Below are 14,840 nucleotides of genomic sequence, written 5' to 3'. Positions count from 1 at the left end.
GTAGCTACTGGATATTTCAGAGTAGCAGCCGTGTTAGTCTGTATTTGCAAAAAGAAAAGGAGGACTTGTGGCACCTTAGAGACTCCAATACTCCTTTTCTTACTGGATATTTGCCTCTCTGTCTTTGGAGAGAGTCCCCCACCCACCTTCAGTGGCAAGCACTCTGGGATAAGCAAGGGCCAGTCGACAAGGACAGGGATATGAAATTCAGTTTAATACCTAAATATCTTTGTGCCCTTAAAGCGTGAATGAGCATCCCATGGGGAAGGAGGGGGTGGCCAGGCTCTCACACCACACAGACTGTTATACATTTCTGGAAGGGGAGGGGAGGGGAGGGGACAGACAGACTCTTATGTTGAATAAGCTGATTAAACATCTGTCACCCCATTTGAAGCTGACCAAACACCATAAAGCTCATTTTCCGCCTGAAGCATTTTTATTCTTAGTTCCTGGTGCCTGTTCTTTTGAGACTGAGAGACTGTTTACAGTAATTTGCTTCTGCAGATACATTCACAGCCACTGATGTTGATCAGCATTGCTAGGTCTTTGCCATCTCACAAGTTTAGAACAGCAGGTTATTAATTTCAGTAAGCTGCCATCTCACCATGGGATACATCTGAGCACAGAGGCTGCAGTTTAATACACTATTTAGTGGTAATACTTTAGATTTCAATGTTTGTTAGCCCAGGAATGTGTTTTAATCCTCAGCAATGGCTTTTCTCCAGCACTTTTCCTAGCAGGCCAGCAAGGGTGAGAAGTGAGCGCTGAAGCCTGTCAGCTGACCAAGGGAGAGGACCACCTCTGTCCTAGCTAGAAACTCACTGCGCTCTGGGAAGCTTTCCAGAGAGACCAAAAGAGCAAATATCTAAGACAACATTCATCTAAACTCCCCCCGCCACCACCCTGGCTTTGAAGGCACTTGAGCAAAAGGTAGAGAGACAGGGTTAGATTTGCATTGCATAGTTCGCACACAGTGCTCCTCCAAGGAGTGAGATATACCCAGGGAGTCTAGAGGGTGAATGTTAGTATGTAGGGCTCAGTAGGAATTTTACTGCTAATTAAACGCTGTCGGTCACCCTTTGTCGTTTGGTTCAAAATATTTCAGACAAACGCTTCTACAGCTTTTAGTGAACATTCTGATTGGTAGAACAAAATGACCCTGTAGCAACAAGCTGTTTCATGGATTATCTTCCATAATTATAGGAGGCAATTACCTATGAGAAGTTAACCACCACTAAGGGACAGAGAATTCACATATTCTTTAGGTCACATTTAATGCATGTGACATTTGGTAAAGAATTATGCCCGCAAGTTACTACTAGTTCCTGCATGTTCCTTCCACCGACCAACCTATGGTCTCTCCACCACCATTTACAGCAAGCTGGACAACTCTACCGCATACATCAGTTAGAAATGAGACCAGTCCCCTTTCTCCACCCTTCAAAACACATAGCAACCATCATCATCTCCGGCAGAGCTGTTTCAACCCTAAGCTTTTCTCCATTCAATGCTCAGCCCCAGCAATCCCAGGCTGGGCAATGTTTACACAGAAGACATATTGGCAGGATTTCTGTGAGGAAGGATTTTGAATATGTTTGTTTGGTTAACGGCAGTAAAAAAAAAGCCACAATATAAAAAAAAAAAAAAAAAAAAAAAATCACTTTTGCAGCAGTGTCTGAGGGGATATATATCTTAGCCAAGGAAAAGACTTAGATACATAAAATTTACATAAAATAATTTAATGGAATCCACAGGCTGAAGAAAGCATTATCCCTAATCAGAACACACACAGAGCTCTTATTGCTACAGCAAGAATTTTAACAGTTTCCCATGAGTCATTGCAAGGCTGGTCGCAGTGGGCTGCCTTGCACAATACATCTTTGGGGACCTGCAAGTCAAACCTACTTTATTTTCTTGGGTGTAAACTCCATGCCCCCTGTCTGAAACAGCCCTGGACCTGGTTGTAAGCCCTGTATGGGGATTAACCTGCTGCACAGGTACAAGCAACAGAGGTAAATACTCTTTGTAAACACAGGTTTCCGAGTGGCAGCCGTGTTAGTCTGTATCAGCAAAACCGAGGAGTACTTGACACCTTAGAGACTCGCTACGGTGCCACAAGTACTCCTCGTTTCTGTAAACACAGCGCATCTTGCGGATAAGAAGGGAATCGAACACAGGGCTCATTCCTAGATGTAAAAAGAAAAGCAGGACTTGTGGCACCTTAGAGACTAATCAATTTATCTGAGCATAAGCTTTCGTGAGCTACAGCTCACTTCATCGGATGCATACTGTGGAAAGTACAGAAGACGTTTTTATACACACAAACCATGAAAAAATGGGTGGTTAATATTGGTGGGGGGAGAGAAAACCTTTTGTAGTGATAATCACCCATTTTTTCATGGTTTGTGTGTATAAAAACGTCTTCTGTACTTTCCACAGTACGCATCCGATGAAGTGAGCTGTAGCTCACGAAAGCTTATGCTCAGATAAATTGATTAGTCTCTAAGGTGCCACAAGTCCTCCTTTTCTTTTTGCAAATACAGACTAACACAGCTGTTACTCTGATCCCTAGATGTGCACATCTGAAGCCTGTTACATAAAAAGCTTAGACTTCACTCTTTAGCCACTAAGAACATGTTTCTAGCCATTGTTCTACAACGAAGGACAGCCACTTCAATACAGCAAATGACAAGACAGGACACCATCAATGGAATAAAAGGAAGCCAACTCCCCCTTGGCAAATTTTATCAGCCAAACTTTTAAACAGGTGGTTTGCTGGCTGTGAATGTTTTTAGAAACTCCTTTCATTCCGTTAAGGGCCCATTTAATGAAGCAGGCCACAATGCAGGAATGAAACTATGCAATCCTGGCTGCTGCTCCAAAATAAAAGGTGACAAAAGTGCTTTTCACTTCTAAGTCTTTGGACGCTCAAGGTGGGGAGAGCGGGAGGGATTCTCTAGAATTAATAAAAAGAAAAGGAGTACTTGTGGCACCTTAGAGACTAACACGGCTGCTACTCTGAAACCTGTCATTACGCAAGGCACTGCATTTAGCTGTATGGAGTGGTTATTTTTTTAAATCTGTTCGTCTCTAAGGTGCCACAAGTCCTCCTTTTCTTTTTGCGAATACAGACTAACACGGCTGCTACTCTGAAACCTAGAATTAATGTAGCTTTGTATCAGGCTAGCCCAGAGAAAACTGGAGAGATCCCAATTTTTTTTTTTCCTTTCTTAAAGACCCTGGTAACACAAGTTTGCCCTGTATATTACAGGCACGACAGATACCGGTCTATTGCACCCTGAATCATCCAGCAAAACCCTGGAATTATTTCTATTAAACTGCTTGCGCTACACAGAGCGGCTGGTTGTAGCATCAGCAGCACCGAGGCAGCTCACTACGAGGCCACGTGGGCAGGGAGGAGCAAGGATTCGGAGAGCCTTCACCACCCCTCCACAAACCAGACCTTCCTTAAAACAGAGAAGGTCCACTGAAAAAGAGTTCACAGTACAGAGGAGAGTCCTCCATGCCTCAACCAAGGCTTACACAGATGCGTCTCTCTGCAGCTATGTTTTCTTGACCCAGCAAGGTGTAATCAGATTGTTAGAAGGGTAAAGCAAGGCCAATATTCAGCAAAACCCTGGTAGCGAAAGCAAACTACATTCTTGCTCAAATTCTGCCCCATCAGCTTCACCCACAAGTTGTCTGCCTTCCACGTGCTGTCTGGGCAGAGTCTGAAAAAACTGGCAGCTAAAGGTTGAAAGGGCTTTGTTTTGTTCCACTGCACTAAATTCCTCGGTAATACTGCTCAGCTCTCTGGGATTGTTCTGCCTTTATTCAACTGCCAAAAATGAAACTAATGCAAAGCACAAGGTCTCCACGACATAGTTCTACTGAATTAAAGAGCAGGAGAAGAGATGCTCCAGAGGTGAGAGAGACAAGTCTCCTCTCTCTATTTACATGTGCTAGGATTCCTCTCAGAAAAGCAGAGGGATGCATCCACTGCTAGGGATGCAAAAGTTTAGCTTTGCTCAGATCAGCCCATTATCGAAATCTGAAGTCCTCCCATGCAGGGGGCGGGAGTATTTTAGGGGAGTTGTTTTGTGTAAGTGTTCTACTGGGTAGGGAATAAATAGAATTCCCTTAAAACCTTTGAAAAAAAATCCATTTTATTAATTAAACTGAAGAGGAAAGAGGCAGCATGTTTCTTCTGAAGGTGTCACCATGGTCTCAAACTGCCCCCATGGCTGAACGCGAAGTCCTGTTCCACTCTCCTTAGGAGGCACAGGGAATCGACAGACAGCTGAGGAGTCTCTGACATCAGTTGATTAGACACTGCTGTTCACCAGTCAGCAGAATGAGACAGGTGTCTTCAATCAGTAGAGGAAGTCAGCATTTTGCATTACACAGGCTACTCTGGACAGAGAATGGGCACCAGAGCACGTCAGTACCATGCATGCTTCACCACTATGTCAGAGCACGTCAGTACCATGCATGCTTCATCAATTATCCCTCCAGCAGCTATAGCCAGGCCTCATTTTGATGGGCCGGAAGGTCTCGCCTCCATCTTTGCACTGTGCAATACCACATACTAGCAGGCTTCTGCAACAGCTCAGTGCGTGGTCTTGGGCAAGACATTTATGCTCTGTGCCCAAGTACCCCTCAATCTGGAACACCGCAATAATTCCTGCCAACAAGGGGCTGAAGAAGTGAAGAGCAGCAGTTGCGAAGAGGAGGTCCTTCATGCTAGGTCCGTTTTCCCTGCTCATGGACGTGTTCCAGGTCTCAGCCGGCACTACTGCAAAAGCCATTGCATGCACATGGCTGCGGCCCAGCTCACCGTTTCTTCACCCTGACTAGAACAGCCATGTTATAAAACAGAGGCTCCCATACTGGGGTCAGCAGGGCATTGCTGGGGAACTTGGGGAGCTGTTTTGGCCACTAGTGCTGACTTTCCCCTTCTTTCCCAGCTGCTAAACTCCATTAAAGGTCAGCTAACACCCACCTAAAGGCTTGCCTACCAGTACTATTGTTTAATACCATTGTAGCAGTAACACGCCAAGGCTCCAACCAAAGCCATGGCTCCGTTGTGTTAGGTGCGCAGACGGACAGGATGACAAGGTTCCCGCCCCAAAGAGCGTATACAAGCAACTGCTGTAGTTGTCACAGGGCTACGTGACCATGACTAGCGGGGCGGGGAGGTCAAGGCAATCATAAATGGGAGAGGAAGCGTCCAGGAGACGGTCTCTGCTCAGATGTGGTCATGCTACAGAAGTGTAAGAACGGCTGCAAGGAACTCTGATTGCTAAATGGCTCACGCCAGCTTCAGAAACTCATCTCATTATCTCGGCATTAATATTTAATACCCAAACCTAGATGACTATTTACATCTCAGTCTGTCCCACCCCGTGTTTAAAACAGTGCTTCATCGTTTCAATAGGCTCAGCTTCTGCTCGAGAAGCTACACGGGACTCATTAGTAAGTCCGATTTCAATTACGAGCAGGCTCAATAATTACCTTCCATTTCTGCCTCTAAGAGCCCTCCCACGCAGGAAGCTGGCATCAAAGGTACACAACGTCGAAAAACACTGGCATCTATCTATTGCAAGTGCCACTGTCCCCACATCACCTAGGCAATAACAGGGTGACTTAATGCAACAGTGCACATGCAGAGTCATTCTCCACCACTCCCTCATCTGGTGAACGTGCAGTTCATTTGGAGCATTTCCACGGCTGACTCCACACGCGTGCAAATGACTGCTCCCAGACGGTACTGCGGGACTTGCGGTGTGGCATCAGAGAAAACGCAAGATTGGAGCTCACCCGCATCTCTACTTTCGGAAGGGTGTTCTGTCAGAAGGGGGCCCATGCCAAAAAAGCCACATACCTGGCCATCCCAAGGGTTTCATTTCAGAGTGTCCCTGACAGTCATAGCTTCCGCATGGAGGAAGATGTGGGCTGAGCCCGCCGTGGGCTGAGCCCCAACTGACTCTGAAGATTACGACCAGGACCTTGAAGCAAATCAAGTGTGGGAACTAGAGTCGTGCACGCAGACTGCCAGAATGCTGTGCTCAGCTGACCCATGGTCTCGCCTAGCGGAGATGCTTCATCTTCTACCTTAGATATTGAATTGTCACTGATAAGAGAGAAGTGCCACTTGGACCAGTTAGAGCGTCTTTGCAGCTTTCGCTTTCATTCCCAGAGCTTGCAGTCAGCCTGGAGATGAGGAATGCATTGATGTGGTCCAACAGGAAGGGAAACCATGCTACAGACAACCGAACTCACACCTGCAGGTCTCAACCGGCACTACTGCAAAAGCCATTGCATGCACATGGCTGCAGCTCAGCTCCCTGTTTCGTCATCCTGACTATAACAGCCATGTTATAAAACACTACCAAACCAAAGGCTCCAATCTGGTTAAACTACTTTGTGTTAAGGATTTGAGAACTGGGAAGATCCATGACATACTGCACTTGAGATACAAGCAATGGGAGGGTGGGGGGAGCTTGTAGCACAAGGATGAGCTAGCTCAGTGTAACAAGTCTAAAGGCAACGGCCAGCTGAGCTCCACTCCAGAGGTGGCTGCATTTCAATGGTGCCAGTTACAGAGAGTTTGGGAAGAGTTTTGGGATTCTTTGGGAAGAAAGGCGCTATAAAAATGTAAATTACAATTAACTTCCTTTCTAAAGCTTCCATGTTAATTTAGATAATTGTCAGTGATCAGTTGTCTGAGCAAAAAGCAAAAATCCCTGTCAAAATTCACCAGCAACTGCCCAATATGAAACTAAAGGAAGAACAAACCCTGAAAAACCACACGGCAGGTGTAACAGCCATTCCCAGCACTGCAGCCATCCTTAGTCAGTGGCTTTTCTATTGCCTAGTGCTTCCTGCAATGCAAACTCTTTTGGCCAAAGGAGCGGCAGAGGAGCACAATACACACGGTGGCATAGGATAGCTTCTGGGGCGAATGCTTCCCTCTCTGCCAGCCCGCAGATTCCCTCCTGTTGCCACACACACAAAACCACCCACTATTTCCCCTCTGATTCACTTGAGTGAGATTCTCGTTCCTTCCCTCCAGACTCTGAGATAATGAGGCAAGAGGCTGTTATGCGAGCAATGACATTTATTACTTCTGATGTGTAGCAAATGACTGTAAGGAATTCTGCCTTCGTTTGCTCAAGACTATTATTATTCTTATTTTTAGGAACCTTTCCTCAGCGCAGTCCAGAAATCCTTGCAAAACCACCCTTCCATTTGAAAAGGTGTTTGTAACAGGAAATGGAAGCTGGACTGAAGCTCCCAGTAATGTAATCCATCACCACTGGGACCAGCCTACTCTTCTAAGGAAGAGGAAGTCCCCAGGTCTTTCAGACTTTTGCCAAATACAAAACACTCTGCAAAAACCCTGCACTATAGATGCAGGTTTAGCTCTTTGTTCGGAGGGGCGATACCCCTTTCCCCTTGCTGAACGAGTCTGTCACCGGGCACGTACCAAGTTTCACACGTCACCTGTGCTAGCAGCAAAGCTCCTCTCAGTCTCAGAGCCATCGCAGCAGCTGTGCGGATACAATAAGGTCCACACGGATGAATCAGCGCCTGGGGAAAGTGGGATTACGTTGGCGGAAGGTGCCAGCTTCCTCCATCCCTCTCTGTAATTACTCCACATGTGTAGGCAGCTGATTGTAGTGGCAGCATCAGCGAGGGGGAGGCTGACAGCTCTTCCACCATCTCATTAAGTGCAATCATTCTGAGGGCGAGCACTGGTTCTGGAAAATAATTACAAAGGGCCTTCCTCATCAGCGTGCCTCAGGAAAGCCTCGGCACGGAGGCCAAGGCTTCTTCGCTATATAAATTAGCCCCCAGAAGCCAGCTGCCTGCTCCAGACATCGTAATGGAGGACATCAAGGTGCCACCTGCAAAAGGAGCTCCAGCCACACAGCATAGCTGGCAGAGAGGTGGTTCCCAGTCACCGATGATGCCGAGTTGCTTCCCCTTCCACTCACTTAAGCACAAAGCAGGTGCCCCCATACGGAGGTCTGCAATTAGTAACTGCATGGAAGTGGCAAAGAGATCCACGCTTCCTCCATTTACTCAGGATTGGCTCCTGCCTCCCAAAGCAAGGCCCAGGCTGCTGCAGAAAGCCCACCGGAGCAGAAGTTTGGGATTCAAACCTGAGTAATGCCTGGGCAAAAGAGAACCCAAAATCAAAATGGGAGTGTTTGACCTGCGGGAAATCCAGAGCTTAGATCCGTTTTAGGAAAATGCCATCTCTGGGCCACCAGCAGAGACTACTAGACTATCAGCAAGACCAACAAACCATGGGACTGTTTAAAGTTAAGACTGGAAGAAGAGCTCTGTGTAGCTCGAAAGCTTGTCTCTCTCACCAACAGAAGTTGGTCCATTAAAAGATATTACCTCACCCCGCATCTCCTTAAAACTGAGACATTTATTGTTGTCCAAGAATTTATGAATATGAACTTAACATGACAAGCTGTGGAAAGCCTTGCACTCTGTACCCAGTTGCAGCAGGAGCTGGCTTCCCTATAGTAGGATTTGTAAGGAAGCTTTGTTAAGTTTCCTGGGTCACATTAGTTCATGTGACAGCGTCAGCAGATAGTAGCTACTAATACCCCAAAATCCTATCAATAAATATGCAGCAGGAAAACTGCATTTCTTCTAACAAACCAATACATGCTTTCCCTCCTTGCCCCCAATCAACGCCCTGAGACGCTGACACTAAGCCTTCACTGTTTGGTTTGAAACAACTCCCGTTGACTTTAATGGAGTTTGATGGGATCCTGAATCTTGTTTCTTGGATAATTTCTTTTGAAGTTTGCTCATGGGGATTAGCAAACATCTAGTTTCTGTAAGAATAACTCCGGTTGGACATCTTCACACGGCAAGAGGATTCTTTTCTTTCTACTGACAAACAAGCACTATTCACAAGAACAGAAATGTTAATACAGCCTACAAGAGGTCAGTGCTTTAGCTTCCTTTATTACCCATAAGCATAAAACTTCAGTGCCTTAACTTCATTTGGAATTACAGTACCTGGATCAGGCACAGAGTCGTGATTTGGAAGCCATTAGGGCCCACATGGAGGGGGGGCAGCACGAGGGGGAAGAGAAGAGAAAAGACAATACCTGACTCAAAATTCACCCATAATGCCAAGTTATCCTTCTCTATCCTCCAGCTGGCAGAATGTTCTATAAAAATGATCAGCAGTGGAAAAGTTAACAACGTTGCTTTGTTTAAATTGTTGACTTCAGGCTTCAGAGTCAATGTGATGTTGAGATGAAGAGGGTCAGTTCACACTTTTTAAATGTGGGTTCTGTTCACACTGCAAAGTGAAATATGTTTTAACCAGGACAACTGCATTTTAACCAGGTCCAGGATTTGTATCATAGATCAGACTCTGAAAGTTATTAGTTATTATTTGTCATTATGACTGCTTCCTTTCAGTCTGCAAACTAAGTAAAGCAGCACTGTAGTGATACACCTTCAGAATGTTTTCTTTGCAAGCAAAAGGGTTAAAAACTCAGGTTTGAGTGACCGGGTAGACAGTACAGAAACTGATGAAGCCAGTTACAGTCCACAGAGGTGAACTGCCAGATACCAGTGCAATCCCACTCTGAGAGGCCATGCTAACATTCGTGCTTTCGTCCCTGGAGAAATAAATAGCATAAACTTAACTCAGCTGTTTTCAAACTAGAACCCCCTTCAAGTGTCTCTTTTGGCCAACGCAAACACAAAGCTTAAAAATCAAGTTCAGTTTGCAACTGCCAAGGTAAACAGTGCCACGGTATCACATGGCCATAACAAACAAGCCATGCAGCAAGTTCACAGCAGGACTGTGCACAGGCTCCTAAAGAAATCTGCACCCACACTGCCAAGAGCTCTTCAGAGACAACACCTTCACTACGGCTGAGCCACCGCAGAAACGGTTCAGTAGCAATTGACCTTGGAGACTGACCCATACAAATCACTCGATTCTGAAGACTGGTAAATCCAGTTTACTTATTCAACAGCTATCATCACTATGTATGCTCAGCTTAAGCACATACATAATTCTTAGACACCGAGCCTTGCCGATTAGCACAATACTCCATCACATAGAACAAGAGAGCGCTCAGACTGCAAGGGACAGTTAACATCCATGCATCCGGAATATCCACGGCCAAATATCAAGCAACCTAGCAATGCAGATTCCGTTAGGTCAGACAATTTTCCAGGAGGGAATGCAGCCCCATGGACATCTGCAATGCTAGCAGAGTTAAATGTTGTCAAATCACAATCTAATTAAACTTTCACAGACGTGAGAAACCTCTTTATCAGATTGGCCATGACAACATAGAACAGAAAACAGGACTTCAGTTCATCGTCTTGACTAAAATGGAATTGTGATTGGTCATATGAGGATTATGCCCTAAGGGGATCACAAAGAAAACCAGCGTTTTCAAACTGCAGTCATTCAAACCGCTGCGTTGAATGCTTTGGGCCTAAGTTTTCCTACCACAATTTTACTCGCTTTATGCTTACAAATAGCTCAGTGCTCCAGCCATTTATAAAACAGACAATAGTGTAATTGCTCCAGTTTACTGCCCGACAGCCTGCAGAACGTCCTCGGTTAGAGGGATTATAGCTGCGTTCGTCGCAGAACGGCTTCGTTTACCCTAATTCACACAGCGCAAGAACATTCTGGTTGTGAAACTCTGAAGGAAAAAAACCAAGTCACTAGACTCACTGACCTCAGATAGAACGGAGTTACAGACATAGCGCGAAGGACGTGCCTTTTAACAACACTTCCCTCATGGGACGCATCTGCTGCTGCACAACCTGCCTGGGAGCTCTCTCTTCCTCTACCGGGTGTATTCTTTAACCCCATATTCATCTAGCACCATTATATACAAAAGGAGATTTAGGACTAAACAGGTCTGCTCCTTCAGCACAGCATTCCTAGCTTAGGAAGGGCCATTAAAAACAAACGGCTCTCACGGTACACGGCCCTCTTCAGTCCCCGAGAGCAAGTAGAGCTGGTGTGGTTATCTGATGCGGCAGTGAAATAGTTTAAGTGGGTTTCACAGGACAGTACAATACCCGGGGCTGGCTCAGAAGCCAAGGAAACCTTTCATCATGAAAGAGACAGCTAGGTTTGAAATTGGGCTTAATTTTAAAGCTCTATTTTTGGAACCACCAATATGAACCATTTTGATATGGCAGGTTTCAGAGTAGCAGCCGTGTTAGTCTGTATTTGCAAAAAGATGTGGGGACCTGCATGAAAACCTCCTAAGCTTACTTTTACCAGCTTAAGTTAAAACTTCCCCAAGGTACAAACTATTTTACCTTTTGCCCTTGGACTTTCGCTGCCACCACCAAGCGTCTAACTGGTATCATTATTAGGAAAGAGTCCGTTTGGAAAAGTCTTTCCCCCCCAGAAATCCTCCCAAACGTTATCCCCCCTTTCTGGGAAGGTTTGGTAAAAACCCTCACCAATTTGCGTAGGTTACCACAGACCCAAACCCTTGGATCTTAAGAACAATGAAAAAACATTCAGTTTCTTAAAAGAAGAATTTTAATAGAAGAAAAGGTAACGAGGATCACCTCTGTAAAATCAGGATTTGTTAGTCTCTAAGGTGCCCCAAGCACTCCTTTTCATTCTGATATGAATTTTTTTGCCTGATTAAATTTAATCTTGTGGAGGTAGAAGGAGAGAAGTTAGAGAGCCTGTTACTCCAGCGTAGGTAGGAATCATTTCATTCTCCCCCCCCCAGCAGACGGTTTCTCCATTAACTGCAGCTACGAGTGATCGCTGGTGACCACATTTTAAGACCAGCACGAAAGTCAGAAATTGAGTCCAGGGTGTCACTTCTAAGGAGAGCGAAGTGCCGCAAGGCAGCTGCGATTGTAAATTACTCCTACACAACTCCACCGCCAGTTCTGCGCTTACATAAGAGGACATCTTTTTCCACCCCTCGATCCAGCCCTCAGAACTAAACCCCATTTCCCCACATTTGGAAACGGCCCCCCACACAGAGAGAGAGAGAGAGAGAGAGAGAAAGAAAACCACCAAACCCTTGCAATTATTTAAAAATAAAGACACTGCACGTTGCATAACCGCCCTGGGGAAAGACAGCCGCAAATTAACATTTCAAACCAACCCAGCCCAGGAACCAGCGAGAAGCCAGGAGAGGGACAAGCCCCGGCTCCCGCTGTTTGCCAGCCGGTGCCGAGAAAAATTAAAAGCGGCACGTTAGAGCCGAGCCCGAGCGCCCGAGCCGGCGAAGCGAGGCGGCTGCCCGGGCTTGAGCCGCGCTAGGGTCCCCGCCGCCCTCCCCGGCCAGGCGCCGCGCAGCGCCGGGCGAGCCGGCTCCGGCCCAGGGGCGCCGCGCGGCTGGGCGGAGCCCGAGGGGACGGGGACGGGCTCACCTTGTAGACGGTCTCGGTGAGGCGGTGAACCTCCTCGGAGCGCGCCATGCCGGCCGGGTCGCGCAGCGCCGTGCAGCCGGGCCGAGTGCGCCGGGGCGCGGCCGCCGCCGAGCTTATATCGCCGCCCCGCGCCGGGCGCCCCGCCGGCCGCCTCCGCCCGCCCCCGGCTCCGCCCGCCGGCCCCGGGGGGAGGATCGGCCGCCAACGGGGGCCAGCCCGCCAGGCGCCGCACGCCCCTAACCCCCCCCTCCGCCCCCTAACCCATCCCAATGCCCCCTACCCACCCCTCCAGGCACCCCACAGCCCCCACCCCTCCCAATGTCCCTTCTGCCCCCTAACCCCTCCCTCCGCCCCCTAACCACCCCCCCACCCCCCTCTGCCCCAACCCCTCCCAATGCCCCCTACCCACCCCCCCAACCCCTCCCTCCGCCCCTCTCTGCCCCTAACCCCTCCCAATGCCCCCTACCCACCCCTCCACCCCCTAACCCCTCCCTCCGCCCCTAACCACCCCCCCAGCCCTCTCTGCCCCCTAACCCATCCCAATGCCCCCTACCCACCCCCCACCCCTCTCCGCCCCCTAACCCCTCCCAATGCCCCCTAACCACCCCCCCAGCCCTCTCTGCCCCCTAATCCCTCCCAATGCCCCCTACCCACCCCTCCACCCCCTAACCACCCCCCCAGCCCTCTCTGCCCCCTAACCCATCCCAATGCCCCCTACCCACCCCCCACCCCTCTCCGCCCCCTAACCCCTCCCAATGCCCCCTACCCACCCCCCACCCCTCTCCGCCCCCTAACCCCTCCCTCCGCCCCTCTCTGCCCCTAACCCCTCCCAATGCCCCCTACCCACCCCTCCACCCCCCTAACCCCTCCCTCCGCCCCTAACCACCCCCCCCAGCCCTCTCTGCCCCCTAACCCATCCCAATGCCCCCTACCCACCCCCCACCCCTCTCCGCCCCCTAACCCCTCCCAATGCCCCCTACCCACCCCCCACCCCTCTCCGCCCCCTAACCCCTCCCTCCGCCCCTCTCTGCCCCTAACCCCTCCCAATGCCCCCTACCCACCCCTCCACCCCCTAACCCCTCCCTCCGCCCCTAACCACCCCCCCAGCCCTCTCTGCCCCCTAACCCCTCCCAATGCCCCCTACCCACCCCCCACCCCTCTCCGCCCCCTAACCCCTCCCAATGCCCCCTACCCCGCCACCCCCTAACCCCTCCCTCCGCCCCTAACCACCCCCACCCCCTCTGCCCCCTAACCCATCCCAATGCCCCCTACCCACCCCTCCACCCCCTAACCACCCCCCCAGCCCTCTCTGCCCCCTAATCCCTCCCAATGCCCCCTACCCACCCCTCCACCCCCTAACCCCTCCCTCCACCCTCTAACCACCCCCCCAGCCCTCTCTGCCCCCTAACCCCTCCCAATGCCCCCTACCCACCCCTCCAGGCACCCCACAGCCCCCACCCCTCCGCCCCCAACCACCCTCCAGGGACCCCACAGCCCCCAACCCCCTCTGCCCCCTAACCACCCTCCAGGCACCCCACAGCCCCCAACCCCGCCACCCCCCTCTGCCCCCTAACCACCCCTCCAGGCACCCCACAGCCCCCCACCCCTCTGCCTCGTAACCACCCCTCCAAGCACCGCACAGCCCCCAACCCTCCCCACCCCTCTGCCCCCTAACCATCCCTCCAGGCACCCCACAGCCCCCAACACCCCTTACCACCCCACACACCCCCTGCCCCCAACGCCCCCAGGCACCCTACAGCCCCCTGCCCCCAACACCCCTAACCACCCCATGCCTCCCCTGCCCCCAACGCCCCCAGGCACCCTACAGCCCCCAACACCCCTGATTAGGAGTTTGGAACGGGTCCCATGTGAGGAGAGATTAAAGAGGCCAGGACTTTTCAGCTTGGACAAGAGGAGACTAAGGGGGGATAATGATAGAGGTCTATAAAATCATGAGTGGTGTGGAGAAAGCGAACAAGGACAAGTTATTTACTTGTTCCCATCATATAAGAACTAGGGGCCACCCAATGAAATTAATGGGCAGCAGGTTTAAAACAAATAAAAGGAAGTTCTTCTTCACTCAGCGCACAGTCAACCTGTGGAACTCCTTGCCGGAGGAGGTTGTGAAGGCTACGACTATAACAGGGTTTAAAAGAGAACTGGATAAATTCATGGAGGTTAAGTCCATTAATGGCTATTAGCCAGGATGGATAAGGAATGGTGTCCCTAGCCTCTGTTTGTCAGAGGGTGGAGATGGATGGCAGGAGAGAGATCACTAGATCATTAGCTGTTAGGTTCACTCCCTCTGGGGCACCTGGCATTGGCCTCTGACGGAAGACAGGATACTGGGCTGGATGGACCTTTGGTCTGACCCAGTGTGGCTGTTCTTATGTTCTTACACCCATAACACCCAGCAC

General features: G+C 49.6%; 1 protein-coding gene across 4 annotated transcripts in view; it reads right to left on the bottom strand.

Moving 5' to 3' along the window:
• BAIAP2 (BAR/IMD domain containing adaptor protein 2) overlaps positions 1-12,572 on the bottom strand; it is an 86,103-nt gene extending 73,531 nt beyond the window's left edge. For 3 of the 4 annotated variants that reach the window (XM_037913892.2, XM_037913889.2, XM_037913890.2), the window contains exon 1: positions 12,424-12,550. In XM_037913892.2, coding sequence (XP_037769820.1) covers positions 12,424-12,471 — 48 coding nt within the window. In that variant the 5' untranslated portion in view covers positions 12,472-12,550. Of the gene's footprint in view, positions 1-12,423 lie in introns of all 4 variants that reach the window. The other variant, XM_037913891.2, reaches the window with a different exon arrangement.
• Positions 12,573-14,840: the final 2,268 nt, after the last annotated feature.

This window comes from Chelonia mydas, chromosome 14, assembly GCF_015237465.2.
Source record: "Chelonia mydas isolate rCheMyd1 chromosome 14, rCheMyd1.pri.v2, whole genome shotgun sequence".
NCBI lineage: Eukaryota > Metazoa > Chordata > Testudines > Cheloniidae > Chelonia > Chelonia mydas.
Note: the sequence above shows the minus strand (reverse complement) of the source record. Positions and strands in the feature narration are given on the sequence as shown.